Source organism: Bos mutus, chromosome 10 (assembly GCF_027580195.1).
Source record: "Bos mutus isolate GX-2022 chromosome 10, NWIPB_WYAK_1.1, whole genome shotgun sequence".
Lineage (NCBI taxonomy): Eukaryota > Metazoa > Chordata > Mammalia > Artiodactyla > Bovidae > Bos > Bos mutus.
The window spans coordinates 54,405,549-54,424,019 of NC_091626.1; the positions used below are offsets into that span (position 1 = coordinate 54,405,549).

At 36.1% G+C, this 18,471-nt stretch overlaps 1 protein-coding gene across 1 annotated transcript in view; it reads right to left on the minus strand.

Annotated features, from left to right (window-relative positions):
- RFX7 (regulatory factor X7) overlaps window positions 1–18,471 on the minus strand; it is a 141,171-nt gene that overhangs the window by 64,279 nt on the left and 58,421 nt on the right. Inside the window, 1 exon segment of the mRNA XM_070377950.1 lies at window positions 8,983–9,016. Coding sequence (XP_070234051.1) covers window positions 8,983–9,016 — 34 coding nt within the window.

Sequence of the window (18,471 nt, forward strand, 5' to 3'; positions counted from 1 at the left end):
AGACCCGGGTTTGATCCCTGGGTTGGGAAGATCCCCTAGAGAAGGAAATGGCAACCCACTCCAGTACTCTAGCCTGGAAAATCCCATGGACAGAGGAGTCTAGTAGGCTACAGTCCATGGGGTTGCAAAGAGTCGGACACGACTGAGCGACTTCACTTTTACTTTTGCAGGATGTTTAAATAGCATACTTGTCCTCTACTCACTCAACTGGTAGCTCACTGAGTGTGAAAAACAAAAATGCTTCCAGATGTGGTCAAATGTTTCCTGGGGGCAAAACTGCCTCCAGTTGAGAACAACTGTTCTAGAACTGCGCTATCCAAAAAGGCTGCCACTAGCACCTTCTGGCTATTTAACTTAAAATCAAATTAATAAAATTAAAAGTTCAGTTACTCGGTCACACTAGCCACATTTCAAGAGCTTAATAAATGGTCACATCTGTACTGGCTACCAGACTGAACAGCACATATACTGGACATTTCTACCAATGCAGAATGTTCTAATGGCCATTGTTGTTCTAGACTAAGAGGGTATATATTCTCTTCTCTAACTTCACAAGCGTTTATTACAGCTTGCTGACAAGCCTGCAGAGGAAGTAGAGAAAGATGAGATTGAATAAGAGAAGTAAAGCCTAGTATGAAGGATCTTCAATGCCTTAAGATAAAACAATGGGGAACTAGTAAAAGGTCTTAACCAAGTGTATAAAATACAAAGATTCACATTTCATAAAGATGTTGTAATGATGTTTTGAAGAATGGAATAAAAGAGGAGGGATGAGAAGCAGAAAAATAGCTGCCATTATTTCCAACAAACATGATGGTATGCATTAATGTAGAAGCAGTCAGGATACACAAAAATGGAGCAATTTTGAAGGCAGAAGTGATGGGATGCGGTGACTTGACTAGATGTGAGGTAGGTGAGAAAGAGGATGAAAACAAGAAAGACTACCATGTTTTTAGGTTGACTGAGTGAGTATATTCACTAAGATAATATGACAGAAAGAATACTGGCCCTCCAATATGTTCATGTCCTAATCCTCAAATCCCTAGAACTGTGAATCTGTTACATCACAGTAAAAGGGACTTTCCAGATGTGATCACATTAAGGACCTTGAAATGGGGAGAGCATCCTGTATTATCTAGCAGGCCTAATGAAATCACAAAAGTCCTAATAAGAGGGAAATTGAAGGAGATTTGACTACAAAAGAGAGACATGTCAGAGTGACACAGTGTAAGATGTGAGGAGTCATTGCTGGCTTTGAAGACGCAGCCATTAAAAGCTGTAAAAACCAAGAAAAAGATTGTCCCCTACAGCCTCCAACAGGAATACAGTCCTCCTGACACCTTCATTTTATCTTAGTGAGCCCTGTGTCAGACTGCTGATCTGTAGAATGACAAGATAATAAACTTGGGTTAAGCCACTAAACTTATGATAATTTGTTACAGTTGCAATAGGAAACAAAACAAATAGGTTCAGAATTTGGGGTGTGATACAGTGAGACTAGTTCTGGAAAAGTTGAGTTTGAAATGCCTATGTGACATCTTAGTAAAATTGATCAATAGACAGTAGCTGGCTATATGGGTCTGGAGCATATACTGGGGATGTATAATTAAGAGTCATCAGCATACTGAGATTAGTTGACATCATCAAAGTAGATGAGGTCACCATGGGCAAATACAGATATAATGCAGAGAAATACCAAAAAATTGCAACTGACTACGACATGTTCAAATTCCAATCAGACAGCATTGAGAGATCTCAGTCAACACCCCAAAAAATTCAGTATAGACACCACAGCAGTAACACCTTAGTATAAAAGCTGCTGCTGCTAAGTCGCTTCAGTCACGGCCGACTCTGTGTGACCCCACTCTGTGCAGCCCATCAGGCTCCCCTGTCCCTGGGATTCTCTAGGCAAGAATACTGGAGTGGGTTGCCATTTCCTTCTCCAATGCATGAAAGTTAAAAGTGAAAGTGAAGTCGCTGAGTCCTATCTGACTCTTAGTGACCCCATGGACTGTAGCCTACCAGGCTCCTCCATCCATGGGATTTTCCAGGCAAGAGTACTGGAGTGGGGTGCCATTGCCTTCTCCGGTATAAAAGCTGAACTAACTCTAAAGTCTAGCTATTCTAGACTTGCCCCAACAAAGCTTAAACACAACCTCAAAAGGATAATCTGCAAGTACTTTAGCTGCCAGCCAAAGAAAACTGTAATACATTTTAAAGAAAGAGAACAAAATCTAGACATTCTAAATGATTACTAAACTAAAAATTACTAGACATGTAAAGAAGCAGAAAAACATGATCTCATAATTGCAACAAAAACTCAGTAAAGAGACTTAAGAGATAATTAGAAAACAAAGACCTTAAAAGAGTTCTTATGAGCATGCTCAAGGATTTAACAAAAGAAATGGAGGATATAAAAGAAAATAACCAAGTGAAATTTCTAGAACTTAAAAAATACAAGGTTTAAAATGGGCAATTCATTGAATAGAACTAGAGATCACAGGTGTCAAGAAGATTAAGGAATGTGATAATAATATTCATGAAATATAAACTATCAAAATGAAGTAAAAATTAAAAAAATGACTAAACATAACCTTAGTGACCTGTGAGAATTACTGAGGAACGTAACATAAATAAACTTTGAGACCCATGATGGAAGGGGGCAAAGAAGAGTATTTGAATGGCTGGAAAACTTGAAAGCTGATGTAAAATTGTAAACCCACAGGGTTGTGGAAGTTCAGTTAATCACAAGCAGGTCAAAAACAAAGAAAAACAAGGCCATAAGGCTATAAAATTGATGAAAATCACTAATAAATAATCTGGAAAGAAGCCAGAGGAGAAAAGTAGAACACATTACACATAGGGAAACAAGAAAGAAAACAAACTTCTCAATGGAGTCTATGCAAACCAAAAAGAAAATAGATCTAGACTGCAAAAAGAGCTGAAAGAAAAAATATCTAGAATTCTATACCCAGTGAAAATACCTTTTGTAAATGAAAGACTTTTTTCAAATAAACTAAAACTGGGCAAATTAATCAACAGTAGACCTACAATGTAAGAATATAAATAGCAAAATGGTATACATACACTCAACCTTACAGGCAGTTCTAAGACAAAGCTTGTCAGATTGGTTAAGTATATGATGTCATCAACAACAACAAAACACTTTAACTATAAAGTGTTTATATAACTTTGCTTAGAAGTAAAAGGATGAAAAAAGATATGCCACACAATCAAGCACTAATTATAAGAAAGATGGAAGGGCTACAGTGATATCAGAGAAAGCAGACTTGAAAGTAACAAATGTTACTAGAGATTAAAAACAAAAAATAATAATAAAAGAATCAATTCATGAAGAATACATAAAAATCTTAAATGTTTATGCTCCTATTAATAGCTTCAATACATGAGGCTAATGATGACAGGATCAGAAAGAAAAAAAATTCACAATCACAAATACAAGATTTTAGCATCCCTCTCAATAACTGAAAAAGTGAAATATCAGTAAGGATAAATATGTCTTGAAAAACCATAACCAACTGGACCTAACTGATAATAGTTGACATACAGAGACAGAAGAGCAGTCTATCCAATAACAGTAGAATATATGTTATTTTCAAGTACATATGAAACATTCACTAAGCTATACCAAAAATGAGCCTCAATAAATACTCATCTACTTGGAAACTGATCATCCTATATTATGGGTAACAAGAATAAATTATAATTAAAAAAAAGTTTCACTTAACTGAATGACAATGAAAACACACAAAAAAATTATGGAATGCAGCTAAACGAGTGCTTAGAGGATTATTTGTAGCATTATATGTTTACAATGAAAAGACAAAAAAGTTTAAAATTTCTTTACTGAGGGGCTAGAAAAATAAGTGTCAATTAAAGCCAAGTTAAGCATAAGAAAAAAAATGTACATTAAAGGAGAAAGAAAACAGAAAACTGACAAGAAAGAAAGTAAATGAAACCAAAAGTTTAGTTTTATTTATAAAGTTATTAAACCTCTAGCTAAGCTGATTAAGATAAAAGAAAATACAATTGCTAATTTTAGTAATGAGAGGGAACTGCTAAAAATCCTATAGATAGTAAAGGATGATAAGGGAATATTATTAAACAATATTATACTAACAAACTCACTACTATAGGAAACATGAACAAATTCCCTGAAAGACACAAATATCAAAACTGCATCAGGAAAAAATGTACTAGCCTTATAATAATTAAAGAAACTGATTTCATAACGAAAACCTTTTCCACAGATGGCTTCACTAGTGAACTCTACCGTAAATATTTAAAAATAAGAGAGAATTCCCTGGCAGTCAATGGTTAGGACCCCATGCTCTCACTGCTGAGGGCCTAGGTGAGGATCCAGGTTCAATTTCTGGTTAGGGAGCTAAGATCTCATAAGCTGTGCAGGGTGGCCAGAAAATTAAATAAAATAAAAAAGAAATAATACTAATGAAGCCAATGTTACCCAGATATCAAAAACAAAGACACTACAAGAAACCATCAGATCAAAAGCCCTAATAATTAACACAAATAGTCTTAAAAAATAGCTAATTCAATGCAGCAGTATATAAAAGTATAACACAACATACGGAAGTATATGCACCATATGGAGCTTACCAGGTGAATGCAAAGATGGTTGACTTTGGAAAATCAATCAGTATAATTTATCAAGTTAACAGAACCACAGAGAAGTACCATGTGATTATTTCTGTAAGTGCAAAAAATAATTTGATAAAATCAAGTGTGTATTTGTGATAAAAAGTCTCTTAACAAAAAAGGAACAGAAGGGAGTAACTTTAAAAAAAGCATTCATATAAAAGTTAATGTTAATATCACATTATAAGGTGAATGAATAAATGGTTTTCCCCTAAGACTGAGAACAAGGGAAAGGAAATCCAATTCTCACCATTTCTATTCAGAATTGAGCTGGAGGTTGTAGTTGCGAATAAGGTGAGAAAAATGAACAGACATTTAGACTGAAGTGGGATTAAACTTTTCTTTATTCAGGGATAATATGATTGATTTGGTGGAGAATTCAAAAACTTGACATAACATATGTGAACTTAGTTAAGTCTACATACTTACAAGGTCAATATACAAATCAGCAATAAAACATAACAAACACTCTTTAATGCCATTTGTGATAAAATCCAAAATCTTATTTAGGAATAATTTAAGCAAAATATATAGAAAACTTATACACAGAAAACCAGAAAACACTGCTTAGAGAAATTATAGAGAAATCAACTAATATGGAGATACACCATGCTTATAGATTAGCAAATGTGTCATTAGGATGGCCACTGGCCCCAAATCTATCAATAAACTCACTGAAACACAAACAAATTCCAGTAGACTTTTTTTTTTTTGACAGAAATTGACAAGGTTATTCTGAAATTTGTACAGAGAAGCCAAAACCAATTCAAATCATTACATTACCTGATGGCAAGACTTTTGACAAAGCTACCATAAACAAGACAGTGTGGTGATGTCATGAAGACAGATAGCAACTGATGGGAAAAGAGAGACTAGACAAAGACCCATGGCAGACTTCCTAATAAGCAGTGCTGAAACAACTGGATATCTATCCATTTGGTTAAAAAAATAAACACTGAGGTTCATCTTATACCAAACATAAATTTAAATCGAATCGGCTCACAGACCTAATACAAAAAGTTAAAACCATAAAACTTCTAGAAGAAACATGATAAAAACAACATGAGAAAGCGGAGATACCTAGAACAAATGGAATGAATAGGCCAGGACCCCCACCCGCACCCAAATAACTCTAAAATGATGGAAAAATGATTTTAGGGCTTTGGAAACTGACTAACGGCAACACATTGAGAAGTGTTGGATCATTAAAAACTGCTGAACTTCAGGTATTAACTGCGAGAGTCAGCTGTACTCCTGTCTGGTGCTTCTCCCATGACCTATTCCACACGGATGAGGTTGACTATGTTTAAACATGACAAGGAAAACTTGATGACGATGAAAAAAATAACAAGGAATCTCAACAAAAATTGAGAAAATAGAACATAAAGAAAGATAATCAGACAAAAAAGGAACAAAATCCCAGAGACTAGAAGGATAAAACCAATCATTTAAACTTATGTGTAATGGCAGCTTCCTATGGAGAGGGGGGACCTATGAATCAAGAATTCTATATCCAGTAAAATTATTCTTCAAAACTGAAAGTAAAATAGCCACTCACAGACAAATACAGATCAAGAGAATTGATCGTGAGCAAACCTGCCTTATAAGAAATACTAAAGGATATTTTTTAGACCAAAAGGAATTATCCTTAATTCCTTTGTTTCTCCCTTTACAATCAATACATCAGCAAGCAAGGCTTACTGGCTTTATATCCAAAATATGCCTTGAACCCATTTTCTGTACTTTTTCCCCATCTTCCCCTTCCAAGCAAGCAACCGCCTTGCATTCTTATTTCGACTCTTCCAATAGCCTGATTTTCCTGCTTCTACTCTTATCCCCCTAAAAGCCTATTTCCCAACAACTGCTAGGGCATTAAAAAAAAAAAAAAAAAGAAAACTAGATCATAAATCTTTCAATTGGCTTCCATGCACTTAGAATAAAACACATACTATTTGCCATAGCTATTCTTTTCTCCTATCATCCTCTCCTCCCTTTGTTTAGTTTCAGTGCACTGGATTCTTCGTATTTTCCAAACATTCCAGGTTCATTTCTGTTTCAGAATTTTTGTACTTTCTGTTCCCTCTGCCTAGTATTTGTCACAGGCAGATCTTTACACAAGACTGGCTGCTTCTCATTCAGGTCTCTTTTCAAATGTCATTTCCTCAGATACTTTTCCTAATCACTCAATCTAAAGATTCCCTATACAACGTCAGTTGTCTCCTTTTGCCTTTTAAAATTTTTGTAATAGCATTTATTATTATCTGAAGTTGTAAAGCTTACTTATTTTACCATTCATTTAATGTCTACTTCATTCAATAAAATGTAAGCTTTATGAAGATACAGATCTTACTATCTTGTTCATCAAATATATATATAACTTTAAAATTTATGCTAAAATATAAACACTTCTGAATTCTTAAAAGATTAAAAACCCTTTTTGTTCTTATTTAGTATTTTATAAATGCTACATTTAATAAATTATACCAGTGTTCTGTCTCAACTTTCTCAATGAAAATAAAAACTGAATATTCCTCCAATATTATCTCAGATTCTAAAAGAAAAAAAGCCGAGAGTCTTAGATAGCCACTGTATTTGTCTTGTTTACCATTGCATTTTGACACCCAGACAGGGTCTAGCAAAGAGTAATTATGCAGTAGTTACTGAGTGATAGATATAAACAACTGAGAGTAGATATGAACTCTTGAGAGTAAAGAGAAACAGAAAATGCTCTCAGGGGTGGGGGTAAGGTTACCCCTCCATCCCCAATCACTACCTTCCTAGGTCTTAAGAGAATCATTAAATCTATTTTAGCAGACTGGATTTCTTGAGGGCAAGGCAACATGTCCTTTTGTTTCCCAAATATTTAGCATTGGCCCAATAATTTTTTTTTTTTAGTAAATGCAAGAGCATCAGTCTCTTCATTTGTAAAAGGGAAGTAATAAGATCATTTACTTTAGAGTATTGAAAAAAAAGGAAAAAGGGGGGAAAACATCCCCACAAAGTACTGTTTCTCAAACATTAGGTTAGAAAAGCATAGGAGAACCTTTCATATCTGTTCTCCTATGAAGTAATGTTATTTACTCACCTACCTAAAAACTAGTATCATAAGCTAATAAGATCATATACTATTTCAGCACCAGACACTGCAGACCCCTGCTCCCTAACAAAAAGAAGGTAGCTTATAATGAAGACACAAACCTGAGTAAGAAAGTCCTAATGTCACAAGAGAGAAAGAGGACTAACAACAGTGATATTTTGGGGACTCTAACAGTGCAGTCACTGAATATTTTAGAGCTCAGGGAACATTGCATTAATAAACTTTCCATGAAAGAAGTCAGTACTATTCCAGTAGTCTCAGTAGCTGCATACTTCTTCCCTTATATGTTTAAGAGAAGATCAATGGAACTGAAAATACAATCTAAATTTAAACCATTTTGTGGCTTTAACTCCCAAAGGCCAGCAGTCCAAACACGGAAAGTACATTATAGCAACAAAAACTAAGACAATAAGTATTTTAAAAAGCTTTTATTTAAACAAATTCTTATAGTCCATAAGTCCAATCTAAATGTAAACTATTAGTGTGGCTTTAATTCCTGAAGTCTAGCAACCCAAATATAAAAAACACACTACCACAAGAAAAGGGCTTCCCTGGTAGCTCAGATGGTAAAGAATCCACCTGCAATGCAGAGACCCCAGTTCGATTCCTAGGTCAGGAAATTCCCCTGAAGAAGGGAGAGGCTACCCACTCCAGTATTCTTGGGCTTCCCTGGTGACTGAGCTGGTAAAGAATCCGCCTGCAATGTGGCAGACCTGGGTTTGATCCCTGGGTTGGGAAGATCCCCTGGAGAAGGGAAAGTCTACTCACTCCAGAATTCTGGCCTGGAGAATTTCATGGACTGTATAGTCCATGGGATCGCAAAGAGATACAACTGAGCGACTTTCACTTCACTCACCACAAGAAAACTACCCTATCAAACATCTTAAATTTTTTCTTTAACAAATCCTTTAAGAATTACTATAGTAGAAAGCTAAACATTCACTTCATTAGATGCTGAAGCGATCTTTAGTAAAAGCCAGTAAGTTTCAAAAACATGCAATTACCTCAGATTATGATTTCATTATTGATGACATATAGGAAAATAGACAGCATATAGCCAGTTCACCCCATGGTTGTAATTAAACGTCAAATTTTACTCACTAAAACTCAGTTATATTTAAAATAAGTATTTACTCAAAAATAATATATTTTATGTAGTGGGAAAAGCCTTATCATAAAAAAACTTTTAAATTAGTTATTTTACTTACCAAAATGCAGTCCACCTTAGATTGTATAGTTTTGCTAAAAGAAAAAGAAAGTTAAATTAGTAAGACTAATAAATTTAAATTTATTAAATATTCAAAGTATTTTCAAACAGACATGGTAATTCACTATTCATATCCATGAAAAAAATAAGTTAAATTTTTTATTAAGATTAGGCATTGGAGCCTAAAACTGCATTTTTCACAAAACAAAACAAAAACCTATTTCCTACTCATCGTACTAAATTCAATCCTAAAACATGATCAGAATATTTTCTAAGTTCATTGCTATAGTAATCTTATTGTTGTTATGCTCTATCATTATAACAGATATTTTAAACAAACAATTAAATTTCTAGTCATACATAAAAGTGCAGATGTATTAGTACATATAGAAATGGAACACAGAGTTTACAATGAATTGTGATTTTTACTGTATGCCTGCTACTTTGGACAATGATTTGTTTAGGATTTAAAAGCCATAATGGTGTAATATTATCAGTATATCTAAAGACTTGTTACAAAGCAGATTCTCTTGGGGACTTTCCTGGCAGTACAGTGATTAAGACTTCTTGTTTCCACTGTAGGGGAGTGTGGGTTCGATTCCTGGTTGGGGAACTAAAATCCCACATACAGCTTGTTGAGCTGTAAAAATTTTTTTTTTAATTAAAAAAAAAAAAGTAGATTCTCTTCCCCTCCCCTCTCTCCCTCCTCTCTCATACACACACAGACACACACAAACATGGACTCCCTAGACATAAAAATAAAAAAGATTAGCTAATATGACAATAAGTTGAAGAAAAAGACTATACTTAGAAATAACACAAAAGCCACTATATATAAATTTAACTGAATTACTGAAAAAAGTGAACAATATATATATAAACCAAATGAAGCCAGTATAAACTAATTTAATAATTGAATCTTAACACATCAAAAGTGCAAATACAATGAAATCATACAAAAGTTCAAAGATAGTTTATATACAATCATAAAAGATGTTACAAACCATATTATCTTCAATAAAAGGTTCTAGAGCCATATAAATGCAAAAAATGGTTATTTGCCTTTATATATAGCTATACATTTAATCTGTGGAGTAAGCAAAATTAAGTATTTAAATCACAATTCAGTTAATGCAATCAGTAACCTCAAAACTTTACCCCTGTACTTCAATTTCAAATTTCATTATTTAAAGACCAAACTGTGACTGTATTAAACTCAACTGCAAAACTCAGAATCATTAACAGAAAAAGAAAAGTAAATGATACCTTTTGGTAAGAGGAATTGAAATCCCCTCCTCACAGTTCCATAGAAAATCTTTAGAAGCTTAAAATTTTGGGGGATTTTGGGATTGTGTGTATAGCTTCTCACTCATTAGCAGCTAAAGCATGCTATCTTTCTCACTTCTTAACTCCCACAGTTTCTCTGAGATAAGAGGGTTTTCTATAGTTTAAGAATTGCTGCAAAGAAATAATATATCAAAAATACAACTGTTTCTCACCACCAGTTTTCATTCCAATCCCCAAAAAAGGCAATGCCAAAGAATGCTCAAACTACCACACAACTGCACTCACCTCACACGCTAGCAAAGTAATGCTCAAAATTCTCCAAGCCAGGCTTCAACAGTATGTGACCCAAAAACTTCCAGATGTTCAAGCTGGATTCAGAAAAGGCAGAGGAACCAGAGACCAAATTGCCAACATCCGTTGGATCATCGAAAAAGCAAGAAAGTTTCAGAAAAACATCTACTTCTGCTTTATATATTATGCCAAAGTCTTTGACTGTGGATCATACCAAACTGTGGGAAATTCTTAAAGAGACAGGAATACCAGACTACCTTACCTGCCTCCTGAGAAATCTGTATGCAGGTCAGGAAGCAACAGTTAAAACCAGACATGGAACAGACTGGTTCCAAACTGGGAAAGGAGTACGTCAAGGCTGTATATTGTCACCCTGCTTATTTAACTTATATGCAGAGTACATCATGTGAAATGCCAGGATGGATGAAGGACAAGATGGAATCAAGATTACCAGGAGAAATATCAATAACCTCAGATACACAGATGACACCACCTTTATGGCAGAAAGTGAAGAAGTAAAGAGCCTCTTGATGAAAGTGAAAAAGGAGAGTTAAAAAGCTGTGTTAAAACGCAACATTCAAAAAATGAAGACCATGGCATCCAGTCCCATTACTTCATGGAAGCAATGGAAAAAATGACAGACTTTATTTTCTTGGGCTCCAAAATCACTGCGGATGGTGACTGCAGCCATGAAATTAAAAGACGCTTGCTCCTTGGAAGAAAAGTTATGATCAACCTAGACAGCATATTAAAAAGCAGAGACATTACTTTGCCAACAGAGGTATGTTTAGTCAAAGCTATGGTTTTTCCAGTAGTCGTGTATCAATGTGAGAGTTGGACCATAAAGAAAGCTGAGTGCTGAAGAATTGATGGTTTTGAACTGTGGTGTTGGAGAAAACTCTTGAGAGTCCCTTGGACTGCAAGGTGATCCAACCTGTCCATCTAAAGGAAATCAGTCCTGAATATTCACTGGCAGGAGTGATGCTGAAGCTGAAGCTCCAATACTTTGCCACCTGATACGAAGAACTGACTCATTAGAAAAGACCCTGATGCTGGGAAAGATTGAGGGCAGGAGGAGAAAAGGATGACAGAGGATGAGATGGCTGGATGGCATCACCGACTAGATGGACAGGAGTTTGAGCAAGCTCCAGGAATTGGTGATGGACAGGGAGGCCTGGCGTGCTGTGGTCCCTGGGGTCGCAAAGAGTTGGACACAACTGAGTGACTAAACTGAAGAGGGTTTTCTATAGTTTAAGAATTGCTGCTAAAAAATAAGATATAAAAAATACAACCATTTCTCACCACCTTGGTCTAAACCATCGTCATTTCTTTTCAAAAGTGTTATAATAACCTTCTAATTGGTTTCCTCGCATCTATCCTTACACCCTCCAGCATCAGTCCTGTGAACTATTCTCAACCAAGTGTTCAAAGCAACACCATCCACCACGTTAGTCCTATGTTCCTGGAGGATCCAGTCCTCTGCTATCTTTCTAGTCTCATATCATACTAGTCTATTCCTCATTCATTCAGCTCCTGCCATGCTGGCCTCCCTGCTGCTTCTCAAGGCAGGAGTAGGGCCTTGCACTGGCTTTTTCAGTCAGCCTCTAAGACCCTTCCTCCATGTAACTTATCTGTTCACTTTCCTCATGACTTTGCTAGATATTATCTTTCACAGACACTTCTTCCCTGACTACTTCTTCATGCAAAATACTTTCCATCACTCTCTATTCCTTTTGTCCTGCTTTACTTTTCACTATTGCCCTAACCATTCTGTATTTTTATTAATTTATTTGTTTACTGGATATCTTCCTTGGCTAGAATTTAAACTCCATGAAAATGGGCTCAATCTGTTCTGCTCACTGCTGTATTATCATGTGGCACATGTTAGATGTTCAATAAAACCCACTGAACAAATGAGTGATGGAACATACACTTAGTCCCCCATATAAAGAAAACTCTTTGGGACCACTTAGGAAAGCATCAGATCAGATCAGATCAGTTGCTCAGTTGTGTCTGACTCTTTGCAAACCCATGAATCGCAGCACACCAGGCCTCCCTGTCCAGCAAAAACTCCCGGAGTTCACTCAGACTCATGTCCATCGAGTCAGTGATCCCATCCAGCCATCTCATCCTCTGTCGTCCCCTTCTCCTCTTGCCCCCAATCCCTCCCAGCATCAGAGTCTTTTCCAATGAGTCAACTCTTCGCATGAGGTGGCCAAAGTACTGGAGTTTCAGCTTTAGCGTCATCCCTTCCAAAGAATTCCCAGGGCTGATCTCCTTCAGAATGGACTGGTTGGATCTCCTTGCAGTCCAAGGGACTCTCAAGAGTCTTCTCCAACACCACAGTTCAAAAGCATCGATTCTTCGGTGCTCAGCCTTCTTCACAGTCCAACTCTCACATCCATACGTGACCACAGGAAAAACCATAGCCTTGACTAGACGAACCTTTGTTGGCAAAGTAATGCAGGAAAAACCATAGCCTTGACTAGATGGACCTTTGTTGGCAAAGTAATGTCTCTGCTTTTGAATGTGCTATCTAGGTTGGTCATAACTTTCCTTCCAAGGAGTAAGTGTCTTTTAATTTCATGGCTGCATCAAAGTGAAAATGTGATTTTTTTTTTAAAAAACCATAGATCTAAATATATTCCCCTTCTACCAGAAGCTTTTAAATGTTTATATAAATGCCATTACACTGTATATATTCTGCAAATGTCTTTTTCACCCAACCATGTCTTTGAGATCTCTCCATGTTGATACACTTTAGATGAAGTCCATTTATTTTAACTGCTGAAAGTATTTTACTGAATGACTATATCACACTTATTCATCCATTCCTCTACTGAAAGCCAATTAGGTACTTTTCAGATTTTCTTCAAGCAATGCTGCAATGTCTTTGTACATGTCTTCTGGTATACACAATCAAAAACTTCCCAGTTATAAGTCTGGAAGTCAATTTTCTAGGATTCATGAATATATATTTTCAGTTTTATTATGTATTACAGAATTCCTCTCCCAAAAGCTCCTGTATACATTCATACTTCCATAAGTAGAATATATAGGTCTCTATTTTCCTATTCAGTTCAGTTGCTCAGTCCTGTCCGACTTTTTGCGATTCCATGGACTGCAGAAGACCAGGCCACCCTGTCCATCACCAACTCCTGGAGCTTACTCAAACTCATGTCATTGAGTCGGTGATGCCATCCAGCCATCTCATCCTCTGTCGACCCCTTCTCCTCCTGCCTTCAATCTTTCCCAGCATCAGGGTCTTTTCAAATCAGTCAGCTCTCCGCATCAGGTGGCCAAAGTATTGGAGCTTCAGCTTCAGCATCACTCCTGTCAATGAATATTCAGGACTGATTTCCTTTAGGATGGACAGGTTGGATCTCATTGTAGTCCAAGAGACTCTCAAGAGTCTTGTCTAACACCACAGTTCAAAAGATTCAATTCTTCGGCGCTCAGCTTTCTTCATAGTCGAACTCTAACATCCATACATGACTATGGGAAAAACCATAACTTTGACTAGATGGACCTTTGTTGGCAAAGTAATGTCTCTGCTTTTTAATATGCTGTCTAGGTTGGTCATAACTTTCCTTCCAAGGAGTAAGCATCTTGTAATTTCATAGCTGCAGTCACCATCCGCAGTGATCTTGGAGCCAAAAAAATAAAGTCTGCCACTGTTTCCCCATCTATCTGGCATGAAGTGATGGGACCGAATGCCATGATCTTAGTTTTCTGAATGCTGAGCTTTAAACCAACTTTTCCCACTCTCCTCTCTCTTCTTTCATTTTCATCAAGAGGCTCTTTAGTTCTTCACTTTCTCCCATAAGGGTGGTGTCATCTGTATATCTGAAGTCATTGATATTTTTCCCCGCAATCGTGATGCCAGCTTGTGCTTCCTCCAGCCCAGCGTTTCTCATGATGTACTCTGCATATAAGTTAAATAAGCATGGTGATGATAAACAAACTTGACGTACTCCTCTTCCTATTTGGAACCAGTCTGTTGTTCCATTTCTAGTTCTAACTGTTGCTTCTTGACCTGCATACAGATTTCGCAGGAGGCAGGTCAGGTGGTCTGGTATTTCCATCTCTTTCAGAATTTTCCACAGTTTATTGTGATCCATACAGTCAAAGGCTTTGGCATAGTCAATAAAGCAGAAATAGATGTTTTTCTGGAACTCTCTTGCTTTTTCCATGATCCAGCGGATGTTGGCAATTTGATGTCTGGTTCCTCTGCCTTTTCTAAAACCAGCCTGAACATCTGGAAGTTCATAGTTCACAATCGCTGAAGCCTGGCTTAGAGAATTTTGAGCATTACTTTCCTAGCATGTGAGATGAGTGCAATTGTGTGGTAGTTTGAGTTAATTTGCCTATTGTGCAAAAAATGTACATGCATATGCCATTTATACATGATACATATAATATATACATTAAAAACTTGCCATTCTAATGGGTATGAAAAAACTTTTAAATTGTCATCATCCCAATTACTAGCAATGTTTTATACTTTTTACTTGCTTCTTGACTGTATGGGTTCTCCTCCATAAACTGCTGGTTCTTGTTTTTGCCCATTTTTAAGTGGAGTTGATGATTTCTTATTAGATTGGAGTAGTTCTTTATATATTCTGGATACTAGTCTTCTCATCTTAAGTTTGCTAGGGATACATTTTAGTAACTTACTAAAGTTTAAATTCTTGATTTAGTAAAATTTATTAATTTTTTTCTTTATGACCTGTGTTTTTTGTTGTAAGAAATCCTATCTAGCCAAGTTTTAAAGACATTCCATATTTTGCTCTAAAATTTTTGAAGTTAGTTTTTTTGATTTTGATTTTAATCATAGTTTATTCTGTATGGTCAATTGTTTCCTATTTTACTATGGGCTTCCCTTGCAGCTCAGCTGGTAAAGAATCCGCCTGCAATGTGGGAGGCCTGGGTTCAACCCCTGGCTTGGGAAGATCCCTGGAAGAAGGGAACGGTACCCTCTCCAGTCTTTTGGCCTGGAGAATTCCATGGATTGTACAGTCCATGGGACCACAAAGAGTCAGACACGACGGAGCGACTTTTACTTGGGCTTCCCTGAGAGGTCAGTTGATAAAGAATCTGCCTGCATTGCAGGAGACTCTGGTTCTATTCCTGGGTTGGGAAGATCTGCTGGAGAAGGGATAGGCGACCCACTCCAGTATTCTTGGCCTTCCCTTGTGGCTCAGCTGGTAAAGAATTCACTCACAATGCAAGAGACCTGGGTTCAATTCCTGGTTTGGGAAGATCCCATGGAGACAGGAAAGGCTACCCGCTCCAGTATTCTGGCCTGGAGAATTCCATGGACTGAATAGTCCATGGGGTGGCAAAGAGTTGACATGACTGAGTGACTTTCACTTTACTATGTGTACATGCTTTACATACATGTTTACATACATGCTTGAATCTGTTTCAAGCTTTTTTCATTTTTATTACTAATCTACTTGTCTATATCTGAGTCAATACCACACTTTGAATGTGCATGACACCTGTTGACCATTTTTGGAATGGTCCTGATAATTTTTGGATGCCTAACTCCAGGTGAGCTTTTAGTTTTTCCATATTCAACAACTGTACTGATACTATAGGTATCACAGAAATGGGGGAGTTGACTGATAATTTGAATTTATTCTTGCCTGTCCTTAAAGATGTCATGTAATTTTCTCTATTATCTTTTGTTAATGAGTACTAGGTAGCTTATAGATGGTATTATAAACTGTATCTCTTTTTTCTTAATATCTTTTCCAACTGGTTTCTGCTAATGTACATTCTGATGTGGTGAATGTTGGTACTGGTATTCTATGCTATTGGTATGCTATGCTGACTTTATATCCAGCAGCCTTCTTGAACTCTTATTGGTTCTAATTGTATATAGATTCTCTTGTAGAATATAATTTCACTTATGATAGTGAAAATATTTTTTTCCTTTCCAATCTCTATTTCCTCCCACCTCTGCTTCTTATCTAATTACTTTGACTAAAATCTCTAATTTAACGGTAAAAAGTAGCAGTGACAGCAGACATCATTGTTCCATTTCCAAATTTTGCTTCAAAAATTTAATATATTGCAATATTCCATTTAGTGGATATTTTACAATTTCCTAAAATATTCTCTGAATAATGGATGGTTTGACTGACTCAATTAAAATAAAATAAAGCTTCAACATTTTAATGTTCTGCTTTTGACAAGCTAACTTAGAGTAGCTTTTCCATCTTTAACAACCATATACTATGGATAAAATATAAAAACAGATATGATCAAAAGCAGGCAGTAACTGGAGGGACATCAACCTTAAAAGAAGGAACTGCACCAGATAGGATCTGTATTTACAGGGCTGTTGCCTGAGGTCACTTATTACAGACACAGTAACAATCAGTAGGGACTGAAACAAAAATGCGCCTTCCTGCTAGCTGAGGAGCCACAGGATGAAGTCTAGGGCTAGAAAGCGCCACAAGATTTCTGTGTAAACTATGCCCAAATATTTAGATGGCCTTCATTTGGGGAAGGCTCCAAGGAGTCCAGCAAAAAGCAACAGCTGAAACATGTAAAGACCTGAGTTGAGAGGAGACTTCTGTTGCTACTTAACACACGAATGATAATGTTGGGGCATTTAAACTCAGCCCTGTTAACTGTCTATCAGGACAAAAAAAAAACCTCGTCAGAGAAAAATAACAGAATTCAAAGTCTACAACATATCACTCACGATACCCATCATACAAGCAAAATTTGCCAGAACAAAGAAAAAGGAAAGACAGACCCAGAGTCAAGAAAAAGCAGCAGCTCAAAGAAACCAAACCCTGAATGATCTAGACTTCAGAATTAACAGACAAAGACTTCAAAGCAAGTATTATAAATACATTCAAGTATTTCAGGAAAATATGGTCATAATAAATGTACACATGGGAGGAATCTCAGCTGAGAGTAGAAGTGAAAGAACCAAATGGAAATCCTAGAAGTAAAACTGACAGTATTTGAAATGCAAAATTCATTGGATTTCTTTAAAGGAGATCAGATACAGCAGGAAAAAGGTCACTAAACCAGTAAATAAATCAGTACATTTTACTGATTCTAAAGGAGAAAGAAAAAGATCTTCAAAATAATAAATAGAGCTTCAGAGATTCATAGTACAATAACAAGCGGTCTAGTTATATACAACTGAAGATAATGAGACAGAAAAATATCTGATAATGGCCAAAATTTCTCCAAATTTTGTGAGAAATACAAACTTACATATTCAAAGAAGCTCAGCAAATTCCAAGCAGAATAATTAGAAAGAAAATCACACACGAACACATCACAATTAAAGGGGTGAAAACACAAAGATGAAAACAAATCTTGAAGGCAGCCAGAGTAAAGTAACATTATTACAGTTAAAAAAAAAAAAAAGTGGTATAAATGATAGCTGATTTCTATACAGTCAACCAATTTGCAATAGGCATACCAAAGCAATTCAAAAGATAGAAGGAAAAACCTTTCCAACAAAGGCTGATGGAATAACTGGATATATCTATAAACAAGTGAACACATCTCATTCTGTAGAAAAATTTGAGTTGGCTCATAAAATTAACCATAAAAATTTAAATTATAGAATGCCTAGAAGAAGATCATGACCTGAAAATATATAAAGATGTCAGAAAATAAACAAGTCACCAATCAGAAGAAAATATTTGCAAAATATATCTGATGAAACTTATGCCCAGAATATATACTGAGTTCCTATAACTCAAAAATCAAGACAAGTAATCCAATTAATAAATGAGCAAACAACTGAAATAGTTCACAAAGAAAAGATAGACAAATCATCTAATAAAAGCACATGAAAAGATGTTCACCATTAGTCATCAGGATATACTATATATGCACTGGGATGGTTAAAATTAGAAACACTTGGAAACAC